General features: G+C 43.4%; 1 protein-coding gene across 8 annotated transcripts in view; it reads left to right on the top strand.

The window, feature by feature from the left end:
- Window positions 1-19509, top strand: part of LOC121540597 (protein MON2 homolog) — a 79667-nt gene that overhangs the window by 14628 nt on the left and 45530 nt on the right. For 7 of the 8 annotated variants that reach the window (XM_045207806.1, XM_041849596.2, XM_045207803.1 and 4 more), the window contains exons 2-8: window positions 12146-12209; window positions 12427-12554; window positions 16544-16675; window positions 16949-17078; window positions 17849-17946; window positions 18242-18367; window positions 18630-18824. In XM_045207806.1, coding sequence (XP_045063741.1) covers window positions 12146-12209; window positions 12427-12554; window positions 16544-16675; window positions 16949-17078; window positions 17849-17946; window positions 18242-18367; window positions 18630-18824 — 873 coding nt within the window. Of the gene's footprint in view, window positions 1-11908; window positions 11952-12145; window positions 12210-12426; window positions 12555-16543; window positions 16676-16948; window positions 17079-17848; window positions 17947-18241; window positions 18368-18629; window positions 18825-19509 lie in introns of those variants that run through there. The other variant, XM_045207807.1, reaches the window with a different exon arrangement.

Here is a 19509-nt window from a genome sequence, read left to right as displayed (position 1 = left end):
TGGAACATATAGGCCTAGTAGCCTTGTATATGTTCAGTTTTAGAGAGTGTAGTTATGGTCAACCTGTTGTTATAATGTATGGTGAGAACCCGTGTGCTGAGAAACACTGTACAGTGCCCACTGCTGTAACTTCATTAGCCAAGGGGCAATTCCATAGTAACAGAGTCACGCTGAGACTCAATTTTGTCACTTTTTAAAATGTATGTCAAACAAAAACCAATGATTGCAAAGATAAGCAAACCATACAACTCTATGCACAAGGACTTATTTTAACAGTTTACTTGAACAGTGCAGATGCAAAGTTTGGTTACAGAATGACAGTTTGTGCTGTGTGTGTGTTGTCATTCTGTTACCAAACTTTGCAGCTGCATTGTTCTTCAAGTAAATGTGTTTTTGTAAAATGTTCTGTGGAAAAGTAGTCCTTGTGCGTGGAGTTGCATGGTTTGTTTAACTTTGCGATCATTGGTTTCTACATTTACATCACGTTTACATTTACGTCATTTAGCAGACACTCTTATCCAGAGCGACTTACAAATTGGTGCATTCACCTTATAGCCAGTGGGATAACCACTTTACAATAATTATTTTGGGGGGTGGCGTAAGGGGGGGTAGAAGGATTACTTTATCCTATCCCAGGTATTCCTTAGAGGTGGGGTTTCTAGTGTCTCCGGAAGGTGGTGAGTGACTCCGCTGTCCTGGCGTCGTGAGGAAGCTTGTTCCACCATTGGGGTGCCAGAGCAGCGAACAGTTTTGACTGGGCTGAGCGGGAACTGTGCTTCCGCAGAGGTAGGGGGGCCAACATGCCAGAGGTGAAAGAACGCAATGCCCTCGTTTGGGTGTAGGGACTGATCAGAGCCTGAAGGTACGGAGGTGCCGTTCCCCTCACAGCTCCGTAGGCAAGCACCATGGTCTTGTAGCAGATGCGAGCTTCAACTGGAAGCCAGTGGAGTGTGCGGAGGAGCGGGGTGACGGAGAGAACTTGGGAAGGTTGAACACCAGATGGGCTGCGGCATCTCTGGATGAGTTGTAGGGGTTTAATGGCACAGGCAGGGAGCCCAGCCAACAGCGAGTTGCAGTAATCCAGACGGGAGATGACAAGTGCCTGGATTAGGACCTGTGCCGCTTCCTGTGTAAGGCAGGGTCGTACTCTCCGAATGTTGTAGAGCATGAACCTACAGGATCGGGTCAACGCCTGATGTTAGCGGAGAACGACAGGGTGTTGTCCAGGGTCACGCCAAGGCTTTTGCACTCTGGGAGGAGGATACAACGGAGTTGTCAACCGTGATTGCGAGATCATGGAACGGGCAGTCCTTCCCCGGGAGGAAGAGCAGCTCCGCTTGCCGAGGCAGCTTGAGGTGGTGATCCGTCATCCACACTGATATGTCTGCCAGACATGCAGAGATGCGATTCGCCACCTGGTTATCAGAAGGGGGAAAGGAGAAGATTACTTGTGTGTCGTCTGCGTAGCAATGATAGGAGAGGCCATGTGAGGATATGACAGAGCCAAGTGACTTGGTGTATAGCGAGAATAGGAGAGGGTCTAGAACTGAGCCCTGGGGGACACCAGTGGTGAGAGCACGTGGTGCGGAGACATATTCTTGCCACGCCACTTGGTAAGAGCGCCCTGTCAGGTAGGACGCAATCCAAGAGTGAGCCGCGCCGGAGATGCCCAACTCGGAGAGGGTGGAGAGGAGGATCTGATGGTTCACAGTATCAAAGGCAGCAGACAGGTCTAGAAGGACAAGAGCAGAGGAGAGAGAGTTAGCTTTAGCAGTGCGGAGAGCCTCCGTGACACAGAGAAGAGCAGTCTCCGTTGAATGACCAGTCTTGAAACCTGACTGGTTTGGATCAAGAAGGTAATTCTGAGAGAGATAGCAAGAGAGTTGGCTAAAGAGGGGATTCAGCAGGGAGGAGAAGGTGGCAAAGAGCTTCCTAGGGTTAGAGGCAGATGCTTGGAATTTAGTGGTAGAAAGTGGCTTTAGCAGCAGAAACAGAGGAAGAAAATGTAGAGAGGAGGGAGTGAAAAGATGCCAGGTCCGCAGGGAGTCTAGTTTTCCTCCATTTCCGCTCGGCTGCCCGGAGCCCTGTTCTGTGAGCTCGCAATGACTTGTCAAGCCACGGAGCAGGAGGGGAGGGGAGGACCGAGCCGGCCGGGAGGATAGGAGACATAGAGAGTCAAAGGATGCAGAAAGGGAGGAGAGGAGGGTTGAGGAGGCAGAATCAGGAGATTGGAGGGAGAAGGATTGAGCAGAGGGAAGAGATGATAGGATGGAAGAGGAGAGAGAAGCGGGAGAGAGAGAGCGAAGGTTGCGAGGCGCATTACCATCTGAGTAGGGGCAGAGTGAGTAGTGTTGGAGGAGAGCGAGAGAGAAAAGGATACAAAGTAGTGGTCGGAGACTTGGAGGGGAGTTGCCAGTGAGATTAGTAGAAGAACAGCATCTAGTAAAGATGAGGTCAAGCGTATTGCCTGCCTTGTGAGTAGGGGGGAGGTGAGAGGGGTGGAGGTCAAAAGAGGAGAGGAGTGAAAGAAGGAGGCAGAGAGAAATGAGTCAAAGGTAGACGTAGGGAGGTTAAAGTCACCCAGAACTGTGAGGGGTGAGCCATCCTCAGGAAAGGAACTTGTCAAGCTCATTGGTGAACTCTCCAAGGGAACCTGGAGGGCAATAAAGGATAAGAATGTTAAGCTTGAATGGGCTAGTGACTGTGACAGCATGGAATTCAAATGAGGAGATAGACTGATGGGTCAGGGGAAAAAGAGAGAATGTTCACTTGGGAGAGATGAGGATTCCATGCCATCAGCTCGCTGACCAGATGCTCTCGGGGTATGCGAGAACACATGGTCAGATGAGGAAAGAGCAGTAGGAGTAGCAGTGTTTTCTGTGGTAATCCATGTTTCCGTCAGCGCCAAGAAGTCGAGGGACTGGAGGGTAGCATAGGCTGAGATGAACTCTGCCTTGTTGGCCGCAGAACGACAGTTCCAGAGGCTGCCGGAGACCTGGAACTCCACGTGGGTCGTGCGTGCAGGGACCACCAGGTTAGAGTGGCAGCAGCCACGCGGTGTGAGGCATTTGTATAGCCTGTGCGGAGAGGAGAGAACAGGGATAGACCGACGCATAGTTGACAGGCTACCGAAAATGGCTACAATAATGCAAAGGAGATCGGAATGAAATGAACTAAACATCTGGGAAAGCGAGAGAGCGGGGCCTCCCTCACTTACGTTTCACTGAAACACCCAAATATAAATCTCCCAACTTCCACCTCAGAAACTATAATTGTTGTAAACTACAGCTGTTCAATGTTTTCTAGGAATAGACTAACTTAGTTTATTCAGCTAGCTAACTTGGTACAGTATTCTTCCGTGAAAACCGTCCAGGGCACCGAATCCTATGACGCCACCGCCAACTAGCATGCCAGCCTCCAACAACACGGTTTAGCACCAATACTCGGCCACAACAAACCACCAGTGTGTCAACACGCCAAGCAGATCATTCGTGTCCGTGTCTAACGTTGTGTAAAGTTCTGGGTTAGTCCCGACAGCTTGAGCGAGTCCGTCGTCAACTTATTCAGCCAGTTAGTTAGCTAGAATAGTTAGCATACTAGCTAGCCATTGCTTTCTGCCAACGAAAAAAACCCTCCTCCCACAGCACGAACACATAGAGAGAGCCAAGCTAACGTTAACTAGTCACCCATGTCCAGAATTCCTTTGAACGACTCTGGTTACCAGTATGTAAAAACAAAACACAATTGTAGGTTATAACTTACCCCTAGCAGCTACTGTTAGTTGCCAAGTGCAAAGCTAGCCACTGAATCGACTCAGCCAGTTCGCGTCTGTTTGCTAGGTCGTTCCAGCTATTGTTTAGTTAGCTATCCAGGTAGCAACAAGCTAGCTACATTTCGAGCACAGTAGCTACTAACTACCTAACGTTAACGCTTCAGACAATGAGGTTAGAAAAACAGCTGAATGGTAGGCAGCTAGCTGGCGTAAATACAGGTACTCTCAAGCGTGAAACAACTATCCACAGTTGCTAATAGTTACCAGTAGCTACCCGCTAGCTAGTCCAGGTAGTGGGTTAGCTAGCCTCGTGCTTCACTGGGCTCAGCCGAATACAATACTTACCTACAATAACCTACGATAACTACAATAACCCACGATAACTACCTACAATACCTAACGACAATCTAACTACATAGTTTAAGCTTTACTCTACACCATATAAGCCATATAAGCCAAGCTTACCTCCCGCCAGAGAGAGACACAACCTCACCCGACGACTTCCCACCTCACCCTGTTTGATGTACATCACTCTGTTATCGTGGAATTGTTCCAAGATAACAAGAGTAACTTCATGATGAGAAAGCCTTCGCACCGCAGCCGCTGCATATCAACAACACCTAGAATAAGAACCCCAATAGCCCTAAACGGCCCTTTTTCCTAACACAGACTTTATTGTCCGTTTGTGGAGGCCTTACCTTGTTTGTGGTAGAGAGATGTTCTCAACAACAGCCAAAAAGAAAGGAGGACCAAGGCGCTCTTCATATAATTAATTTAAACGCCTTTATTTGTAGGGCTTGTTCAATGGAAACCCCAAACAACTCTGACGTGTTTCGGCTAAATGGCCTTCGTCAGGTAGTACATGAGCCACAGCCAATTGAGTTGTCTTCATTCACTGTTCTTTGTAGCTTCTAGGGCTATATTGATATCTCCGTTTCTGTGAGTGGCTACACCAGCAGGATCGGAATGATTATTTGAAAAAGTGACGTGATGTTAAAGCCCTCCGCCTCCCTCCACACTGAGGACAAAGGAGAGGAGGGAGACTTGCATTTCTCCAGATTATCTCTAAGTCGCTGTGTGGGGTTACGATAGGGCCTGTAGTTCTAAACAGTTTGGCCCAGTCCACACTGTAGGAAAAAAAAAAAAAAAATCTTTTTTTTTTTGGGGGGGGGGAATGGATCAGCTTAATATTGCAGATAGATTGTATCTTCTATCAATGTAATTGTCTGCATCACTTCCAATACCCCATGTTTTTTATATATATATTCCCCTTTATTACTTTTCAACCCCACCATCCTTTCCCTACTTGGAGTAAATTAGTGAACAACAATGCCCAGGCCTCTACTTCCGGTCTATACTTACTATCTACACCTTATGGACAGAGTTAATTTTACAATAATTCTATTAATATATATATATATATATATATATATATATATATATTTGTATTTTTATTTATTTTTTTCTCCTGAACTTCTTCTACTCTCAACCTCTCCGATCATTTTCGGATCATGTCCATCCGGTTTGCTTCTATATGCCATATCTTTCTAACTGTGCTCTTTCCCAAAAGCTCCCAACATACAACCTATATACTTATTATGGACACAGTATGCTTACATTATTAGCTATCTTTGTTATTATTTGTTGTTATTTGTTATTAGTCCCATCCTTCAACTCTATTCAATACCTCCCATCTATCTCTTAACACCATCCATATAGGATTTCTATTTGCCATATATATTTCAACCGTACTGTGATGTTTTACAAAAGTTCTGAACCTTTCTATTCTCATTGCTTCTACAGATTGTGAATTAAAAATAAACATTTTTGCTAAAAGTATTATTATATTATTGATTGATTGAATATGACTTTTCAGATCACCCAGTAATGCTATCTGCAAGGTTAGTTCCAGGTAAATATTGCAATCCTTTAGCCATTCCTGGACCTGTGTCCAAAAACAAGCTACAAATGGACAGAACCAAAACAAATGATCTAATGATTCTGTCTCTTCACAGCAAAATCTGCAGAGCTGGGAAGATTGTATCCCCCATATAAATAACATTCTATTGGTAGCAAGAATTTTATATAATAATTTAAATTGAAAGAGTCTAATTTTTGAATCCGGTGTCGTTTTTTGCGTGTCAGTTCATAAACACTATGCCATGGGATCGGACGCCAAAGATCTCTTCCCAACTATTTTGCAATCTATATGGGACGGCTGTCAATCCTTTTGGTCCTTAAGTGAAACTGATATACTTTTTATTTATCACAGTTTTCCTTAACCAATTATGTTCTTTAATGCAAGGCCGACAGACAAGTTCCTTACTTTCTCCCCCTTCCACTTTCCTCTTCCACTTTTGCGGTAAGGCTGCAATTATTTGGTTGTAATTTTGGGTAGAGCAGACATTTCCATACGTTTTTGTTAGCTGCATGTGCGACATAACTCCACCAGTCCTACCGATTATATCATTTACGAAGATTATACCTTTTTTAAACATTCTGTCAAAAAATAAAGGTTTTTTGTCAGTTAGTATATTTGAATTTAACCACAATATTTGTTGCATTATTCTGTCGTTTCTGGAGGATTAAATTGAAATTGCAACCAACTTTCTATGGCTTGTTTTAGAAATAGTGACATTTGGGAGATTATTTCCTTTTCAAATAACTGAAAGTGAGAGGTTGTAATCTGAATAAAGGGAAAAAGGCCTTTCTTGAACATTGGGTGAGACAATCTTACTAATTTGCTTGAGAACCAGTTCGGATTTAAGTATAACTTTTGGATGACTGAAGATTTTAGTGATAGGTCTAATGCTTTAATATTTAATAATTTCTGTCCTCCGAATTCATATTCATTATATAAATATGCTCTTTTAATTTTGTCTGGCTTGCCGTTCCAAATAAAATTGAATATTTTTTTTCTCATATAATTTAAAAAACTGTTTGCTAGGCGTAGGCAAGACCATAAGCAAATAGGTAAACTGGGATAATACTAAATAGTTAATCAGGGTGATTTTTCCATTAATTGACAGGTATTTTCCTTTCCATGGTAGTAAGATCTTATCTATTTTTGCTAACTTTCTATTAAAATTTATTGAAGTGAGATCATTTATTTCCTTTGGGATATGTATTCAGAGTATATCCACATCACCATCAGACCATTTTATTGGTAAACTACATGGTAATGTAAAAATTGTATTTTTTAGTGATCCAATACGTAATATAGTACATTTGTCATAATTTGTTTTTAATCCAGAGAGGTTAGAAAATGTATCTAGATCCTCTATGAGGCTGTGGAGGGATTCTAGTTGTGGATCTAAAAGAAAACATGAATCATCTGCGTACAATGACACCTTTGTTTTTAAGCCCTGTATTTCTAATCCTCTGATATTATTATTGGATCTGATTTTAATAGCTAACATCTCGATGGCCACAATAAATAGATATGCCGATAGTGGACAACCTTGTTTCACTCCTCTTGACAGTTTAAAACTTTCTGAGAAATAGCCATTATTTACTATTTTACACCTAGGGTTACTATACATGATTTTGACCCATTTTATAAGAGATTCTCCAAAATTGAAATGCTCCAGGCATTTATATATAAACCCCAGTCGAACTTTATCAAATGCCTTTTCGAAGTTCTTCTTTTGTTATTATCAGCTAAGCCATTACAATTATAACTGGCTATACTTATTTCACCATACACCATAATGAGATACAAGTTTCAAGTCTATTTATCATTATATATGTTTGTAAATTTACCAATAAAAAATAGCGTAATGATTGAGTGTCCATATAGCTGTACCGTGATATTTGCATTGCTACGAAGTAACCCTTCAATTGTTCTCCACTAATTCCCCGCTAAAGCCCCCTCCCCATCCCAAGTTGAGCCGTCATCCCAGTGATCAGCATCCCACCCACGTCCCCTCCGTATCCCTAAGGCCCCGAGAGGCCAGGACCCATCCATCGAAAACAGCACACAGTGCCACCCACAAAACAGAAGCAGATTAACCGCCAAAAGCATTTCCAATGCTTTCACCTCTATAAATATATATATCTATATAACTATTTTTTTAAAATTATGCATATCCTATTTTCCATCATTATCAATTAATATGCGTAATAATGTCGGCAGTTCACGCATAGGATTCTAACATATAACCCGGATTGCCATTGTATTACATTTAATTCATTGACAAGCAATTATTATCCTAGCAAATAATTCCCATGGTCCATCCCATACCCCCCCCAACATCCCCACCCCCCACAACAGATGCCAGACAAGCACACACGCACATACTCACATACTCCAACACACTCAACCCCCCTCCTCCACAATCCACCATAAAATCAGATACTCAACGGCTGTTATATCCCCAGAGCCCAACTCGAGAAATAACTTGATCTACGAAAGTGCACATACAGTTAAAGCTGATTGAGAAAGCATGCAGATTGAGCAGAAATTGATAACAATGTGAGATTTGATTAATCTACTTAATCTATGTCAAGTCCTAGGTGATGGAGATCAGATCCACCCTCTTCACCTGAGACACAAACACTCTGATCCCCTGTTGTAACCATTTTCCCAAGCATCTCCATGCGGTCAGACCTTTGATTATTTTGTGCCACCTGGGCCACAATGATAAACCCCTCTCTGATTGTCCGAGTGTGACCCCCCTCCCCATGGGTTACTGCAGCCAGTGTTGCCAGCACTGCCACTACCTGGGTGGGCGTACCCCACCGGAATCCCCACCGGCTAGGTAAAAGGTCGTCAAGGTTCTCATTAGCAGCTTTCAGAATTTCCTTGTATATTATGTTCTCCCATCAGGGGGCTCTGGCTTTGTAGGACCAACCCTGCCAGGCAGGCTCAGAATCTTGAGGGGGCGGTGCTGCTCAAGTAGGTCTCTGACCGCATTTATTTCTCTGTTTAGGCTGCATATTCACAGCAGGTCCATAAAATAGATGGGAACTTCTCTTTGGTGTATGGGTCGCTCAGGTGGGTGTCCAGGTTATAGGGTTAGGGATCTTTCCATCATGATAGGACAATGAATAATTAGATTAGATGTATACTATATTTAAAAATGTATATCCCTCATCTACACAAAATTGAAAGCTCTCTCTCTCACTACCCCTGCTCATAGACCCCCGGTCGGGCTCTGGGATATGCAACCATTTCCCCTCTCACTCACTTAACGCCGCACCTTTTCAAACACAAAAATGCACACCACATGGTTGACTCCGGAAGAAATGGGCCGAGCGTGCAAACGCACCCGCATCCACATCTGCCGCAAGGGGGAAAGGATGCCAGAGAGAACACAGGACCAACCACAACAACCATCCGCCAAAACAACAACCTCCCGCCAAAAAAAGCCATGTTCTAATTATTTGTATTTAAAGATGTATTATTCTGCTTGTTATATCGCTTTTATCCATTTATAAAATACTATACTTACTATAAATGTTATTTAATATTACAATCCCTATCATTGCTAGTATCAGGTGCTCCAATATTTGACTCCTCTATTACAACTTTTAGAATAGCCATGGAGTAGTCTTTGTGTCTCTGAACATTTGGTTGTCAATATATAATTTATCCACCACTAGTGCAACACGTTTCCCTTTTAATCTGTTTTCCTTGAAGATTGGATACAGAACTTTACGCCTTTCTACAATCTCCTTCGGGAACTGATCATTCATGCCTATTTTCGTGCCAGCAAGTCTTTTTCCTAGGCTTTTCACCATAGCTTTATCCTAAAAAAGCAAATTTGGCAACGATTGGGCGCTCATATTTCTGTCCTCTTTTTCCGAAACGATGTACACGTTCGAGTTGGATTTTATCGACAGCCTCGAGTGGGATTTGTAGCGCTGTATGCAGGAAGTCCTTCATCATATTCTCTGTTATTTCTCCCTCCTTTTCCTGAATACCCGTAAGTACTAGATTTTCCCTCATCGATCTAGTTTGGATGTCTAGTAAGGCTTCTCTCAGAAGATTGTTCTCCTTTTTTAGTTCCCTAACGTCCGTTTCCATTTTAGAGACTGTCACTTTTATTTCTTTGGTTTCTTTCTCCATTACCAAAGCTTTTTCGTCACTCATTTTGAAGACTCGCTTTCAACTCTTTTTACGTCTTTACTGACCAATTCTAGTATGCCCAATTTGTCATTTATCGACTTCAACAGGTCGCTTTCCACACTTACCATACCCAGTGGTGAAAAGCATATATCATCTGTATCAGTCGATGAGTCGCGTTTCCTTTTGGGGATCGGCTCTCCACGCTTGTCTTCAGTCATGTTTGGGTGTTGCTTGTTGTAGTAATATTTGTCGATATATTTCTCTAGCCTTATGATCTTATTTCTGTTATTATCCAAATTGAATTATATTAACTGCGAATATATGAAATGCTAATATTTAGTCTAACTTACTGATTTTGAATATTATGTTTTTATCTTGAGGTGTTTTGTACCGATTTCTATTCAATACGCCATCTTGTCTACGCGTGCCCCGCCCCCTCTCAACAACAACCTCTCCCTCAACGTGATCAAGACACTCTGTAGGATTAAGGCCCTGTTGCCTGGTAACCAAAAGGTTAAAGAGGTTGCATCCTGTCCAGTTGACTCCCACCTCTGTGCGTCCTTATCGCAGGTCAAATTAAATATTAAGTGATATGACTGTATAACAGCTTGGAGAGATCAAACACCGCAGCATAGCACAGTACAGCAAGTATGGTTAGAACAACAATAACAGGAAGTGTTTCTCACCCAGGCAGTCTTCCTACTTGGTTTTACATCATATGAAGAGGGGTTAACTGGTGGTTATTATTCATATCATATGAATGACCTGCTGGAGTGTTGCACACTGTTCTTAAGCTAGACCCTTTGTGGTCAGATGTTAACTGAAAGAAACCCGGCTAAGCTATGTGTGTTTGAGTATGGAGGAGAGGCAGTGACTACTCTTGTGCTCACTTGGAACACCAATCCAATATTTCTTCACTTTAGCTTGGGACTGGAATTGTGAGCAGGAATTCCCAGGAAACAATGGCTCAATGTCAAAGCACTTCTTGCTGGCAAATGTGGCACTTGACATAATTTCAATTATTATTATTGATGTTAATAGTCCTTTGTTTATTGGTGTGTTCCTCAGAAATGGCATGTTCATGGTTGAGTCATTCTATTAAATATTTGACCCTGACAGTATGTTTATGTAGGCTATAGGGAAAGAAGTGACGGGTGCTCAACCAACGTGAGTCGAGGTGCAACCCAAAAATGTAATCATCATTGAAAAGGAAAAGGCGCGACACTCGCTCACCATTAAATATTCATTGTTTAATTTAAGCAAGGTTAAAGTGGTTCTGATAAAGGCCATTGAGGGCTGAAATGTTAATATTTTAACCTTGCTTAAATAAAACAATACATTTTTAATGGTGAACGAGCGTTGCACATTTTCTATGTAGGCTATAGGCCCAGTCGGTATCACAGTGCATAGGCAAGTGTTGATGATCTGCTTGTTGTTGTGGTTGGTTTCTTAATTCTTATCTACATTGTTGGGAAAGGGCTCGTAAGTAAGCATTTACGGTAAAGTCTATACTTGTTGTATTCGGCGCATGTGACAAATAAAAATGTATTTCGATTTTACTTGTTTTATTTGATTTGATTTAGGGATGGGACAAAAATAACAATAGAGGAGAAGGAAAGGGAGAAGTTGGAGAGGGACAATATCTTCACAACTGCAGTTGCTGTGGTCCTCTGTAGCTCAATTGGTAGAGCATGGCGCTTGTAACGCCAGGGTAGTGGGTTCGATCCCCGGGACCACCCATACGTAAAAATTTATGCACACATGACTGTAAGTCGCTTGGGATAAAAGCGTCTGCTAAATGGCATATTATTATTATTATTATTATTATTATTATTATTATTATTATTATTACTGTAGAGAGATAAAGAGACCTGTTGACTGCTGAAAGCACAGCATGATCCCTTTCCTTTCCTCTCTCACACTTTTGCTCTCTCTCCTTCCCTCACTCCCTGGCTTTCTCTTTCTCACTCCCTTCCCCTCACAGTTGCTCTTCTCCTCCCCCGATACTTTCCTCCTCCCCTCCCTCATCCTGATCTTAGCATCTCACTATGTCAGGCAACAGAGCTCCACACCAGATAAATCACTATGGCTCCCTCTGTCTTCTCTCAGGTAGGACTTACTCAAGGTTAACTGATTAGTGTGTCTGTCCATGCTCCCCCCGCCGCCTGTGAGGGATCATTAATAAGGACTAGGAGACATCTACCTCAGTTATATAGAGGTGCTAACGCATCATCACCTGTCTTATCATAAGGAATGTATAGGTCAATGTAAAGTTAATGTCCCTCTGCTCTGTGCTTTTCTAGGCTGCCGAGTCGGGGATAGTCAAGATCAAGACCATCGCCGCGAGGAATACAGACATCTTGGCAAGTGAGTGATTGAGGGAGGGGACACTCTTATGACTTGTGTGTTTGTGAGATGTTTTGGCTGAACCAATATCCAATCACATACAGATCAGTGATTAGACCTCATTAAAACAAGCAAAGGAAAGGAGGATGCATTATAACAGAGTAGTCCTAGATGTGTTTGTTTTAGAACAGCTGTCTGATTGATGTATTAACTGCATGCCCATGTGTCTCCTCCTTAGCTTTGAAGGAGAACAGCTCGGAGGTGGTGCAGCCGTTCCTGATGGGCTGTGGCACCAAGGAGCCCAAGATCACCCAGCTGTGTCTGGCTGCTATCCAGAGACTCATGTCCCACGAGGTGGTGTCTGAGGTGAGGAACACAGGACCACTAAGGGTCAAATCCTAGCTTCCCAATTTTCACTTAGCCATGCATTGATGTCAGTGGGAGACTAAGTGGATGTTTTAGATTCACCATTAACTCTTTATAATCACTTTGATTAATAATCCATTACCAATGCATATAATGCATGTACTGTGTTGATTTAGAAGGCTGATATAATTATTTAGGAGGGAAATGGTCCTAGCTTATATCAACCCTGCTGTGGGGCTAGTACAAAACAACCTGTACCAAAAGTCTACACAATTGATAGTCGTGGTGTAGATCAAGGCCCTTTAACCGCTATACCTCAACATGGAACCCAGGCTATTCTGACTGACCCTCCCCGACCGTGGCCATGGCCTTGATCTGCCTGGTGTTAGCAGGGACACCTTGACTGACCACTGACCAGCTAGCCAGCCAGGCCTAGTGTGTGAATAACAACACCCTGGCTAACTGGCTCCCTGCCTGCCTGACTGTGTACACCCTGCCTAGCTGGTTGGCTGGTTGTGTTTACGTGCTATCAGCAGACTTCCTGCTTGTAGCCTTTCAACAGAGGCTTTCTGCCACGCTCCAGCGCCTCCCCTCTATCTCTGTCTGTCTGTGTGTCTGTAAGCCCAGGGCTTAACTACTGGGACAGGGATGGGGAATAGGAACGAAGCTACTACGATATTGATTAAATGTGATGTTTTATGTGAGAGTGTCGGTTTTGCCTTCTGAAGGACAGGTTTTTTTCTTCAAATGACTCAACTTCCCCCAGTTTCACTGATTTATACAAGTTCTGGTGAGTTGTTCTGACCTCAGGAAGTGACACAAGGACAATGGCGCAATCCCAATACCCCCCACTTTAGCCCTCCCCCTCATTTTCGAGTGTCCTTTGGTGGGGGAGTGGCACTCAAACGGAGCAACTAGTGGTAGGGAGAGATGAATAACCCTAGGGAATGGGACATCACTCACATACATCAGAAGCTGCCAAAGGATAGCCTACCACGCAATTCATTGACGTCGAGCCTTGTGTTTTTCACAATGCCTGTACTGGCGGCAGTAATAGCTTTCCTTATATTTCTCATGCAACAAATATGTACAGTACTTACCATATGAGCAACAAAGGATAACAGCAAAACAACAATGTGCCCATAATGTACCCATCCTCTGGCTGTGGGTCAATGTGGAGTACTACTGAAGTCAGGACTTTCATTCCATAATAGCAGTTTGACATGTAACAGTCACATTTTCTTAATTTCTTCAATTTTGGGGGGATTAATGATTAACCTGTGGAAGCATTGTTGAAAAATGTAAACCACTGTTCTGAACTAATATTTAATTAGAGGGGGGGATTTCTAGCTGCACAACATTTTAAACAACGATCTCATGGAACTATATTTAGTCCTTCAAATACTTGTATTAATTTTAACACAGAAATTGATAATAACCCTACAGTTTTCTTAATCTGAGCCAATCTAGCCCATGCTGTTGAATGCACTTTCTGGCCATGGGCATGGTTGTTTATGCCGTGGTTACACTGTATCACTGATCAAACGCTCTTATAAAAGGTCAGCGGTAAAGACACGAGAGGAAATTAGTTTGGTACAGGGATAGACTGAATTTTGACATGCAAATCTGATTGGATACAGTGTTTTGATTATAAAAATATCAGCCTCAATTTAACATGTTGCTTTTTTATTTTTAAGGGCTAATCGGGGACATTTCCGGCAACAGCTGTAGTCGGAGACAGGCCACCAAAATCTGCCACCTATTTTATCCTCCCCTACACAATAAGCAAGAAAATAGTTAGTTAGTGCCTTCAGAAAATATTCACACCCCTTGACTTTTTCCAAATGTTGTTGTTACAGCCTGAATTTGAAAATGGATTAAATTTAAATGGTATGTCACTGGCCTACACACAATACCCCATAATATCAAAGTGGAATTATGTTTGTATAATTGTATTGTAATTAAAAATGAAAATATGAAATGTCTTGAGTCAGTAAGTATTCAACCCCATTGTTATGGCAAGCCTAAATACATTCAGGAGTAAAAATATGCTTAACAAGTCACATAGTAAGTTGCCTGGACTCACTCAGTGTGCGATAATGGTGTAGAACATGTTTTTTGAATAACTACCTCATCTCTGTACCCCACACATACAATTATCTGTACGGTCCCTCAGTCGAGCAGTGAATTTCAAACACAGATTCAACCACATAGACCAGGGAGGTTTTTCAATGCCTCGCAAAGAAGGGCACCTATTGGTAGATGGGTAAAATAAAACACTCTTTGAATATCCCTTTGAGCATGGTGAAGTTATTAATTACACTTTGAATGGTGTATCAATACACCCAGTCACTACAAAGATACAGGTGTCCTTCCTAACTCACTTGCCGGAGAGGAAGGAAACCGCTAGGGGATTTCACCATGAGGGCAATGGTGACTTTAAAACAGTTACAAAGTTTAATGTCTGCAATAGGAGAATTCAGGATGGATCAACAACATTGTAGTTACTCTACAAAATTAACCTAAATGATAGAATGAAAAGAAGGAAACCTGTACAGAATATAAATATTCCAAAACATGCATCCTGTTTGTAATAAGGCACTAAAGTAAAATTGACTTTATGTCCTGAATACAAAGCGTTATGTTTGGGGCAAATCCAACACAACACATCACTGAGTACCACTCTTCATATTTTCAAGCATGGTGGTGGCTGCATCATGTTATGGGTATGCTTGTCATCGGCAAGGACTAGGGAGTTTTTGGGGATAAAAATAATTTGAATAAAGCTAAGCACTGGCAAAATCCTAGAGGAAAACCTGGTTGTCTGCTATTCAACAGACACTGGGAGAAAATTTCACCTCAGCAAGACAATAATCTAAAACACAAGCCCAAATATACACTGGAATTGCTTATCTGAGTGGCCTAGTTACAGTTTTGACTTAAATCGGCTTGAAAATCTATGGCAGTCTAGCAATGATTAACAACCAACTTGACAAAGCTTGAATAATTTTTAAAAGAATAATGTGCAAATAATGTACAATCCAGGTGTGCAAAGCTCTTAGAGACTTACCCAGAAAGACTCACAGCTGCCAAAGGGGATTCTAACATGTATTGACTCAGGTGGTGTGAATATGTAAATGAGATATTTCTGTATTACATTTTCAATAAATTAGCAAAGATTTCTAAACTTGTTTTCACATTGTCATTATGGGGTATTGTGAGTAGATGGGTGAAGAAAAAAAATCCATTATCCATTTTGAATTCAGGCTGTAACACAACAAAATGTGGAATAAGTCAAGGGGTATGAATACTTTCTGGAGGCACTGTATCTTCAATCTCTAACGTTTCTACAATAAAGAACAATGGCAAGGGATTGACGTGTCTGAAAAGGCACTATGCCTCGCTCAAAGTTGAATTGGGACACCACACTCATCACTAGTTAACACAGCCGCAAAGTAATAAACCCCGCCTATTTCTACAATTTATGTTCTTAAAATCAGATTTTAAACCAAAACTTAACCCTAGCCACACTGCTAACCTTATGTCAAACCCTAACCTTAAATTATGATCATTTTCATGAATTTTTACGATATAGCCAATTTGGACTTTGTAGCTGTGTTATATAGTAGAAACCGGACACCACTCCGACTCAATGTGACTCGCAGGATCGCGCAAAAAAGAAGGGGGAGGGTTAAGGGGGGGGTTTGGTATTGAGCCAATGTAATTGGAGTGCCACAGTGGCTGGGTTTGGCTGAAAGAAGGCCAGTGTGACTCCCTGACCCTGATGTGCTGTGGGCTGGTCCGGTCGGCTGCTCCCCTGTGTGTCTGTGTTAATCTGTGTGTACATGTCTGTGTCTATGACCTCTAGTGCTGCTCTCACTTCCTCTGTTCTGTCACATTCCTGGATATTGTGACTGTTGCTGCCTCCTGGGTGTACAAGTAGGCTACAAGTCTAACTGAATGTATGTGTGTATGTGTGTGTTCATCAGGCTGCAGCAGGGAACATCATTAACATGCTGTGGCAGTTGATGGAGAACGGGCTGGAGGAACTGAAGCTGCTGCAGACTGTGTTAGTTCTGCTCACCACCAACACCGTGGTACATGACGAAGTCCTGTCCAAGGTACCGTACACTCAACACACACATTGCAGACACTTCATATATTCACAGGACAGTACAGTCACACACGTCTCATATTTGCCATGGGAGTCATGTACTATTTTCCACATCAACGTGAATCCAGATGTGTGCCTTAGTAAATCTGGCTACGTTCCAATGTCCATACTAGCATACCACTTAGAATGTATTCCCCAGTACATGGCTTGATTCTTGGTGGTAGGCTATGTTAGGCTGGATATTGTAACAGAGTCTCCTCGCCGCCTCCCTCCCTCCCAGGCCATCGTGCTGTGTTTCCGCCTGCACTTCACCAAGGACAACATCACCAACAACACGGCCGCCGCCACCGTCAGACAGGTCGTCACCGTGGTATTCGAGAGGATGGTCGCGGAGGACGAGCGCTTCAAAGGTCAGGGCAGAGCAGAGCACTCATGGGAAATGGAGTTCCCGGACCGTTTTCTTTTGTCCAATGATTTAGAGTTAAGTCATTGTTAGATCCATGAAGGGAAGACTGCAAGTGTACACTTTGGATGAAAGGTGGACGATGCAGCCACAGAACTGTACATCAGTATTCTAACATCCCATTTCCTCCCTCCTACCATTCCCCTCTCCTCTAACTTTGACCATGCCACAGAGGAAGGGAAGGGAGTTCGTTTCTCCTTAGATTGTCTAAAGCAGCTTATCCCATGACTTCAATGAATACATCATGGTTTTGGTTCGGCCCCTTTAGTTTTCACACTGCTCTCTTTCCACTCTACGTCTTGGTTTAGTATCACTGGGATTGGAAATCACAATTTAATTGATGGACTCTTCCCTCTTGAGGTAGGAGTTGGACTGGTCTTTTCTGAGAGTGTGTGTGTGTGTGTCATTGTTTGATGAGCGATTGATCCCTCCAGGCTTGTAGCCACAGCTGTTTCTGATGTTTTCTCTCCCCCTCCCTCTCTCCTCAACCCCCTTTTCACCTCTCTCTTCCCCCTCTCCTCCTTCCCTCTTTCCTCCTCTCTTCCTCCTCTCCTCCCTCCCTCTCTCCTCCTCTCTTCCCCCTCTCCTCCCTCCCTCTCTCCTCCTCTCTTCCCCCTCTCCTCCCTCCCTCTCTCCTCCTCTCTTCCCCCTCTCCTCCCTCCTCCTCTCTTCCTCCTCTCCTCCCTCCCTCTCTCCTCCTCTCCTCCTCTCCTCCAGACATCGTGGAGCAGCCTCCTCCAGTCCAGGGTAACACTAACCGGAGGTCTGTCAGCACCCTGAGGCCCAGTGCGAAAGACGCCTACATGCTGTTCCAGGTACGCCACCAGGAGGAGACAGTCCTCCATACCTCTCACAGTACCCAACATTCACACTCTCTTCCATCAGAAGAGGCAGTGTAGCTAGGGTAGAGTTAAAGAGGTATGGAAGACTGAGGTAAGGGAGGGAACGAGGGAAGGGAGGGAAGGGTTTTGTGGAATGAAACAGCGATGCTGTCATTAGATATGTACAGCCCAGACTTCCAGACTGTATCACAGAGGCAATGCTAGTAGCTGTCTCCAGCTGTCCTATGTGTATGTCTACATCCCCATTTTCGTGTGTGTGTCCCTCCAGGATCTATGTCAGCTAGTGAATGCTGACGCCCCCTACTGGCTGGTAGGGATGACAGAGATGACGCGGACGTTTGGTCTGGAGCTCCTGGAGTCGGTCCTCAATGACTTCCCTGGGGTCTTCCTGCAGGTGAACACACAGTACAGTAAAATACAAAACAGTACAGTATTATACTTTACAATGCAATACAACTTAATACAATATGGTGCAGTAAAGTATGGTACAAAACAATGCAATACAATACAATCAAGTATTATGTGCATTGAAATGGAATACAATATATATATATAGAATACATGTCATCTCACTGTAGGTATGTCTTGTATTTGTACTGTGACCCCCACCTCTGCGGACCCCACCTGTTGCCCTCTAACCTCTGACCCCCGTGTAGCACCAGGAGTTCAGCTTCCTGCTGAAGGAGCGTGTGTGTCCGCTGGTCATCAAGCTGTTCTCCCCCAACATCAAGTTCCGTCAGGGCAACAGCAGTGCCGCCTCCCCAGCCCCTGTAGAAAAACCCTACTTCCCCATCTGCATGAGGCTGCTCAGAGTGGTGTCTGTGCTCATCAAACACTTCTACAGCCTACTGGTGAGTCCCTGGGGTTATCAAACACTTCTACAGCCAACTGGTGAGTCCCTGGGGTTATCAAACACTTCTACAGCCAACTGGTGAGTCCCTGGGGTTATCAAACACTTCTACAGCCAACTGGTGAGTCCCTGGGGTTATCAAACACTTCTACAGCCAATTGGTGAGTCCCTGGGTTATCAAACACTTCTACAGCCAACTGGTGAGTCCCTGGGGTTATCAAGCACTTATACAGCCTACTGGTGAGTCCCTGGGGTTATCAAGCACTTCTACAGCCAACTGGTGAGTCCCTGGGGTTATCAAACACTTCTACAGCCAACTGGTGAGTCCCTGGGTTATCAAACACTTCTACAGCCAACTGGTGAGTCCCTGGGGTTATCAAGCACTTCTACAGCCAACTGGTGAGTCCCTGGGGTTATCAAGCACTTCTACAGCCAACTGGTGAGTCCCTGGGGTTATCAAACACTTCTACAGCCACCTGGTGAGTCCCTGGGGTTATCAAACACTTCTACAGCCAACTGGTGAGTCCCTGGGGTTATCAAGCACTTCTACAGCCAACTGGTGAGAGTCAGTTACAGTTATCTACTACCAAGTACTGTGTTCTCTGTACCTAAATCATCAAACACAACTACAGTCTAGTAGTGAGAGCCAAGGCAGGAACTATAGTTAGGGTCAAGTCCATTTGAAT

This window comes from Coregonus clupeaformis, chromosome 26 (assembly GCF_020615455.1).
Source record: "Coregonus clupeaformis isolate EN_2021a chromosome 26, ASM2061545v1, whole genome shotgun sequence".
Lineage (NCBI taxonomy): Eukaryota > Metazoa > Chordata > Actinopteri > Salmoniformes > Salmonidae > Coregonus > Coregonus clupeaformis.
The sequence above is the reverse complement of the archived record's forward strand: the minus strand, read 5'-3'. Positions and strand labels throughout refer to the sequence as shown.